At 40.2% G+C, this 17074-nt stretch overlaps 1 protein-coding gene across 1 annotated transcript in view; it reads right to left on the bottom strand.

Moving 5' to 3' along the window:
• Positions 1-5316, bottom strand: part of Rhobtb3 (Rho related BTB domain containing 3) — a 44224-nt gene extending 38908 nt beyond the window's left edge. Inside the window, exons 1-2 of the mRNA XM_032899122.1 lie at positions 4581-5316; positions 654-840 (exon numbers count right to left, since the gene is read on the bottom strand). Of these exons, the coding sequence (XP_032755013.1) occupies positions 654-840; positions 4581-4898 (505 nt within the window). The 5' untranslated portion in view covers positions 4899-5316. The remainder of the gene's footprint in view (positions 1-653; positions 841-4580) is intronic.
• Between the last annotated feature and the right edge of the window lie 11758 nt (positions 5317-17074).

Genomic DNA, 17074 nt, shown 5'->3' with positions numbered 1-17074 from the left:
TTTTACCACAGCAATAGAAAACTCACTAAGACACTGCTACACCATGGTTTTAAAAGTTTTTTAAACAAAGAACTAAAATCAAAATTTAAAGACTGTTTTACTAAGGAAATACCACTGAGTAAACTTAGAAAATACTACCAAATCAAAATGAGTCCTGAGTTTTCCTTGAGATATCTGAAGTCTTGTGCATAAGAGCGAAGTTTGGGACAGCCTGAGTCATTGAAACCTTCCGAGCATGTGGTAATGAACAGCCCTTTCCTCAGGCTGAGCTGTGCGTGTGTTCACTCACTCCCAGTTATCTGTCTAGCCAGCATGCTCACATGCACACATCTTTTCATGGAGAATCTAGCCTTGCCCATTGAACGGACCTTAAGATAGTTAACGAGATATTATTAAGGCTCAAAGTCAGTCTAGTAATACATTTTGCATGCCAAAAGCACACAATTACTAATGCACAGTAGGAGAGCAACTTAAGGGAAGATTGGTATAGCAACCACAGTAGAAGTTCATGTCTCTCATCTGATCTACAGAACAATGAGATGGCAGCTGGCACCTGAACACAGTCATTTAAAACAGAACCATATTAATCAATAATCAACTCTGCTTTGTTAAACATGGTGTTGACATGCTCACTGCAAAGAAACTGTACTTACCATTTTGTCTCGTACCAACAGCCGCAATGATGACTGGAACTGAGTTCGATGCTCTTTTAATCACTGGAATATAATTATCCTTTACTTCATGGAATGAAAACTTGTCATTGACATTGTATTTGATCACAATGATGTCGGCACCCCCAATTAGATTTCGGGAGGTGTACCAATCACTGTCAAAAATGTCCTAAACAAAAATGCAAACGTCAATATTTAGTTTATCTTCAAATCAATCCCCAAAATCACTGTCAGATCAGTTATAATTATAACCTACTAGTGTAAATGTTCCATGTATGGTTTTTAGAAGTTATGAAAATGTATTTTTAAATGACATGATGGTTTGATTAAGGATGGCCCCATAGACTTTGAATGCTTGGCTCCCAGTTGGTGGAAGTGTTAGAAAGTGTGGCCTTGTTGGAGGTGAGTAAGCTGTTGATCTATGAATGTTTACACTTCGATATGTACGTCCAAAACAGGTTAAGAGTTTTCAAATCAGTCAATCAGGTAAGACCTGCATGACAGAGCTTTTAGCCTATGACAGAAATGTCTGTTTATAGAGAGAAGTTCTTGTTCCATCTCCATACCTAACCTGCCCACCTCCTTAGGAAGCCTATTGAGAATGAGAGTGGCATTGCAGAATTTTTAAATAGGTATGCAATATCAACAACAGAACAGATAAAGCATATTTTAAAGAAGCACAGAACAAAGAAATAGGAAGACAAACAGGTGTTGGTGTCAAAAGCAAAGGACTGAGGATGGTTCAGGATCAGGGTAGAAGGGGCAAAGGGTAGGGGGAGAAGTGAGCACATGGATATAGCCCAAGAAGATGAGAACACCTAACTCCCAAGTCAACAGAACACAAAATCCCATCTGTAAATATTCAAATTCAGAATATGCAGGTGCAGCACCGTAAGGAAGCTGAAGGGAAGCAGAAGAAAAGATCAGAGACCTGGGATTCAAAACCAACTATAAAACTGGGCCAGTACCCAGCAGCCATGTAACACCTAAAGAACAAGTTAGAAAACGGTTTTCACATTCCAATAATTTGGAATCTCAGAGTTACTGGAGAATTATATGGGAAAAAGAGACATTTAAGAGAAAACATGGGAAAAGGGGTACAATAAAATATAAATAAACCTCATGGTTTACTCTTTTTTTATTCATTCATTCATTCATTCATTCATTCATTCATTCATTCATTCATTCATTCATTTATTTCTCTGTTCTTTGAGACAGTCCAGTAGCCCAGGCTGGCCCAAACTCATACCGTCCTTCCTCTGCCTCCCAAGTGCTGGGATTCTAGGCATGAGCCAGGATGTTCCAGCTAACCTCATTGCTTTAGAACATATTTTTACAGAGAGGGAAATAAAAATCTAGAAATATGAAATTAAATAATAATATGACTGCAAAAGAGAGAGGGTAGGAGAACCTAAGCTATGAACTTCGTCTAATGAATTTGAAGTAGATTTATTTAAAAAGTGTCAAGCTAGATGGCAAGTAGCCAGAGTAGGGCTAGCCAGCTACAGAAAATAGGTCAGAAAGGGAAGCTCTCCCAGACCCTTCCCACAGAAAAAGGTCAGAGAGAAAACGCTTTACTGGTTTCTAGAAATATGAAGGAAATCCATGTGCCTCATAAATCAGTTCCAGGATTTCACTGGGATGTTACACAACAAACTTGGGGGCCACCCTGGAGAGTCAAATTTAAAAAAAAATAATTTATTTATTTTTTATGTGCACTGATGTTTTGCCTGCATGTATGTCAGTTCCCCTGGAACTGGAGTTACAGACAGTTGTGAGCTGCCATGTAGGTGCTGGGAATTGAACCCGGGGCCTCTGGAAGAGCAGTCCACTGACTCTTAACCCCTGAGCCATCTCTCCAGCCCTTAAATTCATCTTTAAAATAAAAAATCTGAGTTCCCACAGGGAAATAAGAACTTCATCCTGTTTGATTAGTGTGTGTAGGTCCTGCACTGGTCTAAACCTTGACTGACGTGAGAAACTCTCCGTGCTTAGTGTAAGTAGTATATGGCTGCACTAAAGCTGTAATGTGTACTTTATTACAGAAGCTATCACTTTTGGGGCACCTAGAGCCTCCACACTTGGGACTTTACCCTTCAGCACAGCTCCAGGATAGATACCAGAAAACAAGCCTGAGAGGGGATGAAAGGTTTACCAAAAACCTCATATAGTAGGAGCGTGGGGTCTGAAAGCTGTTCCTTTTGTTGTCCAAAGTGCTGTTTGATATTTTGACTCAGTACATATGCCAATCCCAGCTGACAGGCATCACCAACCTTCATATTTCTAACAGAATTTACTTACATTCAAGAGGAAGACCCAGCAGCTCAGAGTGAATAACTGCCTATGAAATTCACTGTGCTTGAGGACTCATCCTAATTGGGAAGTTGTACCTGGTAACAAATGTGTCGTCACAGACTGTGAGCACACACAATCAGAATTCCCTTAATAAACTGTAACAGAATGTGACAAGAGTCAAGACCATGCAGCTTATTTCATCCATTTTGAAGATTTGGTTTTATCTATTTTTATAAAATTGTGGCTCTTTGCTAAATTAACACAGACAGGAAAGGGTTAACTCTCAAATTAAAATTTAAAGCAATCCCAACATCCTGATTCACCTTGTTTTCTGTTTTCTGTCTTTACCTCATGGACGCACTGCACATTTATTCAACTGAACTGTAATACGTTCAGGCTATGAGACCGTCCATAATAAAAGGGTTCGCAGTGACTGTGCCTGCATACACCAGCCTGTAAGTCCTTCCTGCTGGCTTCTCTTGATACTGTCATACCTGAAGGCTGAGTAGCATCCTTTTAATTGAAAAGCATATTTTAAATTTATTTCAGCACATTAATATGAGTTTCCAGTTAATGAGTGCTTTCTTTCCATAATAGGAAAATATGTTCAAGAAAATTTTCTCTGTACTTTTTACATATTTCTGTTCAAAAGTATGCTAGTTCTCCTTAGCTTTGACAGTCTTTTAAAAACTGCCTTTTTAATGTAAGAATATCACATATTGTGCACCTTTTTTTAAGACTCAAAAGTTTAAACATTTATATATGCATATAAATATAGTAATCTTTAGCTGAAAAATATATAACTATAATATCAGCAAGGAATCACGGATTCAAAATTAAATGAAAACATTTGAAATATACTGCTACTGTGTTATGAAGATAACCTTTGTCCTTTTATCAAACACTTGAGTTAAGTTACTCAAGAGTCAAGCTAAGGTTTATTTTATTCAACCATCACAAATATGAAGTTGTTTTTTAAGTTCTAAATAATTCTAGTGGTATTTCCAATTTATTAATCACTAAAACAAGAGGCTAATATATGAGCATTAGCATTACTAAAAACTAATTTTTCAGAGGTTAATAATCTACAAATAAACCATGTAAAATTAGTTTTCAAACCCCATCCTTTCTTCCTTTTTTCCCATACTATTTCTTACCTGTCCCAGTCAAAAGTATTTTTGCCAATGCTGCGCTGTAAAGGGCAGTATTTATAGAACACATCCCCCTATCCTCCACAGGGTGGACATGAAAACATGATTCTTGACCAGTGGAACTTTGTGACCCTGTCCCTTGGGGTTGGCACATTCAACTGTCAGCTGTCCACTAAAGGACAAGTCTTGAAATACAGAAACTGCTCTACATTGCTTTGGGGCTTTTTACCCTACCGAAGTGACTGGGCTGCCCCACCACCTCCAAATTGAAACAAAGGACCAGATTAGCCAAAATTGCCAAAATGTACACACACACACACACACACACACACACACACACACACACACACACACACACACACACACAAAACACACACAAACACACACACACACACACACACACACACACACACACACACACACACACACACACACACACACACACACACACACACGCCCTTACCCAGACGGGACAGTCGTGCACTACCAGCTTGACGTTCCCGAAAGCACTGGCCTGGTACTCGGTGAAGACCGGGCGCGCAACTGTGCTGGCGGCGTTCAGCAACAAGCTACTCTCGTCCCCCGACACCAGCGGGCTTCTCCCCAGGTACGTGCGGATGAGCCCCGACGGCCGGTTGTCCTGGTGGAAAGTGTCGCCCTCGTTCCCCAGCGCCACGATGTGGATAGACCTGCGGAGCCGAGAGGGGCAGAGTGAGCGAGTGGGCACAACCAGGGTGCGTGGCACGTCCCGGACCCGGACCGTGGCAGGACGGCGACGCATACGTACATGATCGCGGCAGGCAAGGCGGCGGGGAGACTGCGGCCGGAGGCCTGGAGGGGGCCGGAGCGACGCTTTCACTGCAGTCAGCTCATCCCCCAGCCGTGGCCCTCGCGCGCCTGTACCGCGGCGCTGCCGCTGCAGAACAGAGCGGGCCCGGAATGAACTGCCGCCGGGCGCGGGCAGCGCTGCGGATCCCTGGTCGCTGCTCCTGGCCGCCGCGCCTCCGCCCCGGCTCCGCCTCTGCTCCTCCGGGACCCGGGGCCCGCACGTGTCGCCCTTAGAGTCCGGCGCGCGAGGAAGCTGGCTGCCCGCCGAGGCCCCCCGCGCCCGGGCGGCGGCCGCTGGACACAAAGGAGCGGTGGGCGCGGGGACGACACGGAGCCCGGGAGCTGCTGGCTGCCAATCCGCCTGCAGCAAGTTTGCTCAACTCGGAAGGCTGAAATCCGAGCCGGGAGCGGGGGAGGGGCAGCTTGGCCCCCGCCGGGGACAAGAGAGCCCAGCTAGGAGGCAGCCTCCTGCGGACCCATGCCCGCGCCCGCCTTCACCAAAAGTGTGTTATCTGTTTTGTCAATCGTGCCCTATGGCTTGTTTTGTAAAATCGTACTTGTGAAGAAGAAGAAGAAAGACACATTCATGCAGCTGCAGAAAAGGTTCTTTGTTCACGCACCAATTAATTTGCGGGTGTCGCTTTGGAAAGGTCATTTACTATTGCAACCTATATTTGGCATACTTTAACCAAGATTCAGAATTTGAAGTGCTGGGATTTTTAATATGATTTTTTTAAAAAAGAAAGTTGTAGCAGTTTACTTGGATTTTTTTCAGTACACATTCCAGTTACATTATTTAATAATAGCTCACTGAAAAATAAGGATCATGTTAATGTAAGGATATTTTAGATTCTTTCTTGATGACACACAAAAGTAAAGCTTGTGGATGCCCCTAAGGGCCTCAGACTACCTCAAGTATAAAACACCATGAGAAACTGCTAATACTAGGACAGGCCAAGGGTTACTCTGGGCCTCCTCCATAAACATTCAAATTCTTACAAGCACGTCACACACTGTTAAAAGAGTTCTTGTTTATCCTTTTGGTTATTTGCTATGCTTTGAAATTGGGCTTTTTTTTTCTCTGTTAAGTGGACCTATTTTGAGAAATAGATGTTTAAAAGGTCCTGGGAAGATTGAGGTAAACAAGAAGCCAGGGAATGACCACTGCTGTCTATTAGGAACCAGTATTACTCACTGAGACAGTATCAGCTTCTTGTCCATAGATAGCACGGGAGTGGGGTTGGGGGAAGGGGACAGGAGACTTCTTAATGCAGTTTACTTAGTCCTTTCTGTTCTTTGTCTTCCTCTTCAGCCTCCTAAATAGGTGTAATTAGAATCATTTACCACTAATTCAGATGGTCACTAGTAAACAAAAAAAAAAAAACAAAAAAAAAAAACAAAAACAAAACCAACCCAGTCTACATAGTGAACTCCAGAACAGCCAGAGTTAATGAGACCCAGTATCAAATAAATAGATAAATAAATAAATAATACTCTTCCTTTGCCCAAGTACAATTTCTTGTAGTTTCTGGAGAAATAACCATCCTGAAAGATTCAAATGTGTAGATTTCCTCTTGGGTCAAAAGAAAGTTCTCATCATTGCTCTCCAATGACCCACCACTCAAACACAACAACACTAGAGTGCATAAATCAATAAAGAACATAGCTTATACAAATATGATGAACTTTTTATTGAGATGTTTTCTCTTGTATTCCCCAGGCTGGCCTAGAACCCTAGGGCTTACTAAGCAGTCTTCCTATATTAAATTTCCAGAGTAGCTGAGACCATAGATAGTTAATGAGTTATGAACTGGCTTTTGTAAATGAAAGTAAACTCATCATATTTTATACCATAGATGATCCTTAAGCACATGTGGTGCTATGTGAAGAAGCCAACATGGAAGGATGAGTTAACTAAACTAGCCAAGCTCTTACAGCAAGGAAGTAGGGCAGAGTTTCAGGTGCTGACACAGGAAAGGCATGTTATTTTTAAGTATTGAGTTTCAGTTTGGGAGGATGAAAAAACTCTAGAAATCAATTGTACAGCTAATGTGGCTTGTACCAATCACTGAAACTTGGTTAAAATAATAAATTTTCTGTTTTTATGTAAAGCACAGTACAAAGAGCATAGGAACATGCAAAAAAGACACTGGACGGAATTGACATATAGCAGAAAGGGAGAAAGCATTCTTCTCCTCCTCCAGTTTTGAGTGTTTTAACCTGGCCAGGTAGACATGGAAGATGAAGTCTATGAATGTCCACTAGACTCTTAAAGGTACATAATTCTCCACATAACATAAGCTATGTGTTCAATAGCTAGTAGAGATGCATACAAAGCACAAGGATTAAAAGTTCAGTGAACGTCTAGGTCTGTGCTGCATATCATTAGGGAGAAGTTCATCACAGGAAGTAAACAGTATCTTGGGTTCTAAAAGATAAGGAAATGTTTGCTAGATTTGGAGGAGGGAAAGGTTGAACAGGAAGGAATGTTAGGAAGAACTGGATTACTCATGTAATCATCTGTAAAGTTATGGAAACATGTATGGTGGTAGTCTGGTCCAAGGCAAAGCAAGAAGAGAAGCGAAGGCAGATTCCTGTATGTAGCTGGTGGAAAACAGAGTGGTGAAGTCAGGTAAGGCTACACTCTGATTGAGCCCCCACCCCCTCTCAAAATATGTGTCCTGGAAAGAATGAGACATTCTAAAGAGATACTTGAACCCTTTCTTTGGTTCAACATTTTCCCCAGGATCTTGCTGCTTCCCAGCAAGGGAAAGGGTAAAGTCTACTGACAGGAACTTGTCACCAGGAAAAGATTTCACAAGTTCAGACATTCTCTGCTTTCTGTAAACGCTGCAGTGACACAATGGTGACAGGCTGGAGGCCAAACTTTGACCAAAACTGTTTTGTGGATGCACACCTTTTGCCCTCTATTTAAACCCAAAAGCCATGTCTAGGCCTGAAGGTGGACTCAGGGAGTCACTGGGACTCTATTAATTTTCCTAGGGTCATCACAATGAATCAGTCTCCATTCTCTACTTTTCAGTGCTTCCTGTCTATTTACTTGGCTTACTGGAAACTGGTTTCATAGTATTAGGGCTGCAAGCCCCAGGCTCTGTCCCAACAGCGCTAGTATCATCATTCTCTATGGGATATGGCCTGCCACATGCTCACCAAACCCATTTTCAATTCCAAGATAAATAATTGAATCTTCTAAACTGTTTGGCCATGTGATTCCTTCTTACCAATGGCATGTGATCCTGCTGAGCAGTTAAGAAAAAGTATGCCTCTGTAAAGGGTGGGGAGTAATACCTCCCGTAGACCCACAGGCTATCAAATAGAAGCCCCAACGTCAGCTATGGGTTACCTCTTTTTGAGTTGTGCCAATAGCCAAGAAGTATAGGCTATTGTCATTACTCTTAGTTACTCTCCAACATTTGATAAAATCCTATTTCTGAGAGAGGAGAGTGAAGACTTCTAACTTAAAGGCCCAGTAAGTATTTTCAACAAAATTATAGAAGAAACCTTCCCTAACCTAAAAAAAGAGATGCCCATAAACATACAAGTACTCCACAGAACTCCAAAAAGATTAGACCAGAAAAAAATTTCTCCTGTCACATAATAGTCAAAACACCAAATGTACAAAACAAAGAAAGAATATTAAAAGCAGTAAGGGGAAAAGGTCAAGTAACATATAAAGGCAGACCTATCACCAGACTTCTCACCACAGACTAGGAAAGCCAGAAGATCCTGGGCAGATGTCATACAGAGCTTAAGAGAACACAAATGCCAGCGTAGACTACTATATCCAGCAAAACTCTCAATTAACATAGATGGAGAAACCAAGATATTCCATGACAAAACCAAATTTACACAATATCTTTCTACAAATCCAGCCCTAAGAAGGATAATAGATGGAAATCTCCAACATAAGGAGGGAAACTAGACCTTAGAAAAAGCAAGAAAGTAATCTCCTTGCAAGGAAACCAAAAAAAGAGTCACACAAACATAATTCCACCTCTAACAAGAAAAAAAAAGAGGAAACAACAATTACTATTCCTTAATATCTCTTCACATCAATGGACTCAATTCCCCAATAAAAAGACATAGACAAACAGACTGGATACATAAAGAGGACCCAGCACTTTCCTGTATACAGGAAACACACCTCAGTGACAAAGACAGATTAGTATCTGTCTCAGAGTAAAAGGCTAGAAAACAACTTTTCAAGCAAATGGTCTGAAGAAAAAAGCTGGAGTAGCCATTCTAATATTGAATAAAATACACTTTCAACCAAAAGTTATCAAGAAAGTTAAGGAAGGACACATCATATTCGTCAAAGAAAAAGATCCACCAAGATGAACTCTTAATCCTAAATATCTATGCTCCAAATGCAAAGGCACCTACCTTCATAAAAGAAACCTTACTAAAGCTCAAAGCACACATTGCACCTCACACAATAATAGTAGGAGAATTAAACACCCCACTCTCATGAAAGGAGCAATCATGGAAACAGAAATTAAACAGACATAGAGAAACTAACAGAAGTAATAAACCAAATGGATTTAAAAGATATTTATAGAACATTTCAGCCTAAAACAAAAGAATATACCTTCTTCTCAGCCACATGGTACCTTCTCCAAAATTGACCATATAATTGGTCACAAAACAGGCCTCAACAGATATAAGAAGACTGAAATAATCCCATGCATCCTATCAGTTCACCACGGACTAAGGTTGGTCTTCAATAACAACAAAAATGACAGAAAGTCCACATATACATTGAAGTTGATCAACACTCTATTCAATGATAACTTAGTCAAGGAAGAAATAAATAAAGAAATTAAAGTCTTCTTAGAATTTAATGAAAACGAAGGAAAAACATTCCCAAATTTATGGGACACAGTGAAACCTGTGCTAGGAGGAAAACTCATAACTCTGAGTGCCTGCAGAAAGAAACAGGAGAGAGCATATATCAGCAGCTTGACAGCACACCTAAAAGCTCTAGAACAAAAAGAAGCAAATACACCCAGGTGGAGTAGAAGGCAGGAAATAATCAAACTCAGAGCTGAAGTCAACCAAGTAGAAACAAAAAGGACTATACAAAGAATCAACAGAACCAAAAGTTGGTTCTTTGAGAAAATCAACAAGAATAGATAAATCCTTAGCCAGACTAACCAGAGGACACAGAGAGTGTGTCCAAATTAACAAAATCAGAAATGAAAAGGGAGACATAACTACAGAGCCAGAGGAAATTTAAAAAAATCATCAGATCCTACTACAAAAGGCTATATTCAACAAAACTTGAAAATTTGGAAGAAATGGACAATTTCCTAGACAGATACCAGGTACTGAAGTTAAATTCGGAACAAATAAACCATTTAAACAACCCCATAACTCCTAAAGAAATAGAAGCAGTCATTAAAAGTCTCCCAACCAAAAAGAGCCAAGGACCAGATGGGTTTACTGCAGAATTCTACCAGACCTTCAAAGAAGACCTCATACCAATACTGTCTAAACTATTCCACAAAATAGAAACAGACGGAGCACTACTCAATTCCTTCTATGAAGTCATAATTACACTTAGACCTAAAGCACGAAAAGACCCAATAAAGAAAGAGAACTTCAGACCAATTTCCATTATGAATATCGACAGAAAAATACTCAATAAAATTCTCACAAACCGAATCCAAGAGTACATTAAAATGATCATCCATCATGATCAAGTAGGCTTCATCCCAGGGATGCAGGGACAGTTTAATATATGGAAACCCATCAACTTAATCCACTATATAAACAAACTCAAAGAAAAAAGCCACATGATCATTTCATTAGATACTGAGAAAATATTTGACAAAATTTAACACCCCTTCATGATAAAAATCATTGAAAAGTCAGTAATTCAAGGCTCATACCTAAATATAATAAAAGCAATATACAGCAAACCAGTAGCCAACATTAAACTAAATGGAGAAAAACTTGAAGCAATCCCACTAAAATCAGGGACTAGACAAGGCTGCCCAGTCTCTCCCTACTTATTCAATATAGTACTTGGAAGTCCTAGCCAGAGCAATCAGACAACAAAAGGAGATCAAAGGGATACAGATTGGAAAGGAAGAAGTCAAAATAGAACTATTTACAGATGATATGATACTATACTTAAGTGACCCCAAAAGTTCTAATAGAGAACTACTAAGCCTGAGAAACAACTTCAGCAAAGTGTTGGAGTATAAAATTAACTCAAACAAATCAGTAGCCTTCCTCTACTCAAAGGATAAGCAGACTGATAAAGAAATTGGAGAAATGACACCTTTCACAATAGTCCCAAATAATATAAAATACCTTGGTGTGACTCTAACAAAGCAAATGAAAGATCTGTATGACAAGAACTGCAAGTCTCTGAAGAAAGAAATTGAAGATCTCAGAAGATAGAAAGTCCTCCCATGCTCATGGATTGGCAGGATTAATGTAGAAAAATGGCCACCCTGCCAAAAGCAATCCCCTCAAAGTTCCAACTCAATTCTTCACAGAGTTAGAAAGAACAATTTACAAATTCATTTGGAATAACAAAAACCTCAGGATAGGGAAAACTATTCTCAACAATAAAAGAACTTCTGGGGTAATCACCATCCCTGACCTCAAGCACTATTACAGAGCAATAATGATAAAAAAAAAAAAACTTTATGGTATTGGTACAGAGACAGGCAGGTAGATCAATGGGATAAAATTGAAAACCCAGAAATGGACCCACCCACCTATGGTTACTTGATCTTTGACAAAGGAGCTGAAACCATCCACTGGAAAAAAGATAACATTTTCAACAAATGGTGCTGGTTCAGCTGGAGGTCAGCATGTAGAAGAATATAAATTCTTATCGCTCTGCAAAGAGCTTAAGTCCAAGTGGATCAAGGACCTCCACATCAAACCAGATACACTCAAACTAACAGAAGAAAAAGTGAGGAAGAGTTTCACACACATGGGCACTGGGGAAAATTTCCTGAACAAAACACCAATGGCTTATGCTCTAAGATCAAGAATCAACAAATGGGACTTCATAAACCTGCAAAGTTACTGTAAGGCAAAGGACACTGTCATTAGCTCAAAATGGCAACCAACAGATTGGGAAAAGAGCTTTACCAATCTTATATCTGATAGAGGGCTAATATCCAAATATGTACAAAGAACTCAAGAAGTTAGACTCCAGAAAATCAAATAATCCTATTAAAAATGGGATACAGAGCTAAACAAAGAATTCTCAGCTGAGGAATATGGAATGCCTGGGAAGTTCCTAAAGAAATGTTCAAACATCCTTAGTCATCAGGGAAATGCAAATCAAAACAACCCTGAGATTCCACCTCACATCAGTCAGAATGGCTAAGATCAAAATCTCAGGTGATCACAGATGCTGTCGAGGATGTGGAGAAAGAGGAACACTCCTCCATTGTTGCTGGGATTGCAAACTGGTACAACAACTCTGGAAATCAGTCTGGGGGCTTCTCAGAAAATTGGACATTGCACTACCTGAGGACCCAGCTATAACACTCCTGGGCATATACCCAAAAGATGCCCCAACATATAACAAAGACACGTGCTCCATTATATTCATAGCAGCCTTATTTATAATAGTCAAAAAGCTAGAAAGAACCCAGATGTCCAGATTATCCTTCAGGAATGGATACAGAAAATGTGGTACATCTACACAATGGAATATTACTCAGCTATCAAAAACAATGACTTCAGGAAATTCATAGGCAAATGGATGGAACTAGAAAATATCATCCTGCATGAGGTAACCTAATCACAGAAAAACACACATGGTATGCACTCACTGATAAGTGGATATTAGCCCAAAAGCTCAAATTATGCAAGATACAATCCACAGACCACCTGAAGCTCAAGAAGAAGGACTATCCAAGTGCGGATGCTTCAGTCCTTCTTAAAAGGCAGAACAAAAATATTCATAGGAGGGGATTTGGAGGCAAAGTTTGGAGCAGAGACTGCCATTCAGCCTGCCCCACATGGGTATACAGCCCATATATACATACATATATATATATATATATATATATATGTATATACAGCCACCAAGGTTAGATAAGATTGATGAAGCTAAGAAGTGGATGACTATCGGAGCCTGATATAGCTGTCCCCTGTGAGGCACAGTCAGAGCATGTCAAATATAGAGGCAAATGCTAGCAGCAAACCTTTGAACTGAGAACGAGATCCCTAATGGAGGAATTAGAGAAAGGATTGAAAGAGCTGAAGGGGCTTGCAACCCCATAAGAACAATGATGCCAACCAGCCAGAGCTCCCAGGGACTAAACCAGCATCCAAAGAATACATATGGCAGACCCATGGCTCCAGCTGCATATGTAGCAGAGGATGGCCTTGTGGGGCATCAATGGAAGGAGAAGCCCTTGGTCCTGGATCCCCCAGTGTAGGGGAATGTGGGGGGAGGGGGTAGGAAGGGAGGGTGGTTGGGGAGGGGAATACCCATATAGAATAAGGGGAAGAGGTTGGGATAGGGGTCTTATGTTCAGGAAACTGGGAAAGGGAATAACATTTGAAATGTAAGTAAAAAAATCCAATAAAAATAATTACAAAAAAATCATTTTTGTTCATACACCTTACTGCATTTTTCAATTTTAATTTTACTCTGTAAACTATTATATATTTGATTATTACTATTTACCATATACAACTTTAAAAAATATGATATTGTAAGGATGAAATGAAGCAAATTCTAACAGATTGGATTCCCATGTACAAAGACACAGACAGACAGACAGACAGACAGACAGACACACACACACACACACACACACACAGAACAAATGTTAGATATTTTTTTTTAAAAGGCTCATAACTAATAAGATCTGGAAAAAAAACTTACCATAGCAAATGTTCCTTTTTTTAAATTGGATATATTTCTTTATTTATATTTCAAATGTTATTCCTATTCTTGGTTTCCTGTCTATAAGCCCCGAATCCTCTCCCCCTCCCCCATAAGGGTGTTTCCCTCCCCAACCATCTCCCCTTTACCGCCCCACCACCTGACATTCTGCTGCACTGGGGGTCCAACCTTGGCAGGTCCAAGGGCTTCCCCTTCCTCTGGTGCCCCCAAAAGGATATTCTCTGCTACATATGCAGTTGGAGCCCTGGGTCAGTCCATGTATGGTCTTTGCGTAGTGGTTTAGTCCCTGGAAGCTCTGGCTGGTTGGCATCATTGTTCTTATGGGGTTGCAAGCCCCTTCAGCTCTTTTAATCCTTCCTTTAATTCCCCCAAAGGGGGTCCCGTTCTCAGTTCAGTAGTTTATAGCAAATGTTCTTAAAGAACACTGTTTTAAGTATGAATTTATAACCACTTAAACAATTATAGTCATTTATTTATTTTTGGGAGGAGCAGGACCCACATACATCCCAATATTGAAGTCAGAGAACAGCTTCTAGGAGTTAATTCTTTCTCTCCATCCTCCGAGTCCTGGGAGGTCAAACAGAGTCCATGAAGCTTGGCAGCAAGCAACTTTACCCACTGACTCATCCTGATGTCTCGGCATCCACTTTTGCTTACATTAACTTTAACCTAAGTATGTATTACAATTAATAATATTCTGAACTGTTCATACTAAACTAATCATTTAAAACCTAATTTCCAAACATAAAGGCAAGATCCAAGATTGTTTCCAGCATGTGTAAATACCAGACTAAATTTAGATGCTAGTCTCTGGTTATAAAATGCTAAAAAGGTCTGTTGAGCTCCCTGAAAAATGAATGTCAGAAGGCACATGTCACTGGGGAAATAGCTTTCTTCTTGCCAAGATCAAACTCTTTGAAATAATACATTGAATACAGATGGGGGAGGGGAACAACACTGCATTTTATTTTGTCGGCAAAGACTGTCAGAATATGCACAGAAAGTTTTGCTAAGCACAGAGTCACAAGTATTAGAATAGCAATGCAGGAAGTTGCAGGCTAAACTGAAAGCTTACGTTTTTAATATTTTCCACTTTGAGTTCTTTGGTAGGTTCTGTTGCACTGTAGTATTTATTAGCATGTGTTTCAATAATAAGACACATGTGCATTCTCTTAAAAGAAAACTCTAGTAAGGACAGCATAATTTCTTTCATGTTCTTCAAAAATGGCTTTTCAAAAAGAAAAGCTAAGTTTTATTCCATGTTTCTGTAAGTGTAAACACTGATGGACTCATGGGAATTTTGCCTTTTTGTTTGTTTGTTTTTTGAAACAGGTCTTACTCTATAGTCTAGTCTAGTCTCAGACTCATAAAGGTCCTCCTGCCTCCACATCCTGAGCCACCATACCTGACAGCATTACCTCATAGGCAATTATTCTAGCAAAGCAGCTTGAGTCAGGACATGCAACAGGATGTTATCAGTTTGATTACTTTTTTGAAAAAACAAACAATTTGGGAATCAATCTACCTCAAGATCCATCTATACCATTTGTGAATATGTACCCAAAGGATGTTCCATCCTTCTGAAAAGACACTTCCTCAACTATGTTCATATCTGCTCTATTCCTAATAGTCAGAAACTGGAAACAATGTAGATGTCCTTAAACAGAAGGCTGGATAAGAAAAATGTATCACCTTTACATAGTGGATTATTACTGAATTGTTAAACAAAAAAAATGGCATTATGAAATTTGCAGCCAAATGGATGGAACTAGAAAAATTATCTTGAGTTATATGTGAATATTAGATAAATAAAATTAAATAAATGGTAATGAATACCTAATCCATAGAACCAGAGAGGTTAGATATAAAGGAAGGGATTGGGGTAGTAGTGGGGGAACACATGGATCTCTATGGGAGGAGAATACAAAAAGAGCGTAAAGGCCAAAGGTCAGAGGGGGTCAAGGACACAAGCACAAGGCCCTCTGAATCAGCTTAGCAAGGCTCATATGAACTGACAGAGGAAGAAGGAGCAAGCACAGGGCCTGCATCGGTCTGCCCCAGATCCTCTGTGCGTGTATTATAGCTCTCAGTTTAGTGTTTGTGTGGTACTCCTGACAGTGAGTATGAGTGTCTTTTGCTCTCATGCCTGCTTTTGAGTTCTTTTCTCTTTGTTGGGCTGCCTTGTCCAGCCTCCGTGTGGTGATTCCTGCTTTATCTTATAAAGCTTTGTTTTCTCATGTTTGTTTGTTATTTCTTAGAAGCCAGTTTATTTTTTTCTAATGAAAGACAGAAAGGAAGTGGTTCTGATGTGGGGGAGGAGGAATAGGGAAGGAACTGGGAGGAGTAGAAAGAGAGGAAACTGTAATCAGGATATGGTATATGATGGAAGAATTTATTTTCAATAGAAGAAAAAAATGAAAAAATAATCTTTTCATTGTGAAACACTAAACACATACAAGAGAGGTGTAGAAAATGCCTGTGTATAATGGAACACACAATTTAAAAATTAAACATCTAAAAGCTTTACGTTAAAACGAGAGCACAATCAGGGTTTATCCTTGGGCTGCATATTTGAATACACACACACACACACACACACATTCACACACACTCACCACACACACACACACCACCACACACACACTCACACACACACACCACACACACACACTCACATACTCACACACATACACACACGCGCATAACACACACACCACCCACACACACACACATACACACACACACACACACACACACACACACACACACACACACACACACACACACACACACACACACACACACACACACACACACACACACACACACACACACACACACACACACACACACACATACACACACACACACACACACACACACACACACACACACACACATACACACACACTCACATCACATACACACACACACACACACACACACACTCACACACACACACACACACACACACACACACACTCACACACACACACTCACTCACACACTCACTCACTCACACACTCACTCACTCACACACACTCACACACTCACTCACACACTCACACACACACACTCACTCATACACATACTCATACACATACTCACACACATACACACACACACACACTCACTCACGATGCCTGTTTCACAGTGACTGAAAGAATAAAGAGCTGAAGTTGTAATGATTGTTTATTTTTCCCTTACACTTTGTGTAT

Source organism: Rattus rattus, chromosome 3, assembly GCF_011064425.1.
Source record: "Rattus rattus isolate New Zealand chromosome 3, Rrattus_CSIRO_v1, whole genome shotgun sequence".
NCBI lineage: Eukaryota > Metazoa > Chordata > Mammalia > Rodentia > Muridae > Rattus > Rattus rattus.
This window is presented reverse-complemented; position numbering and strand designations above follow the sequence as displayed.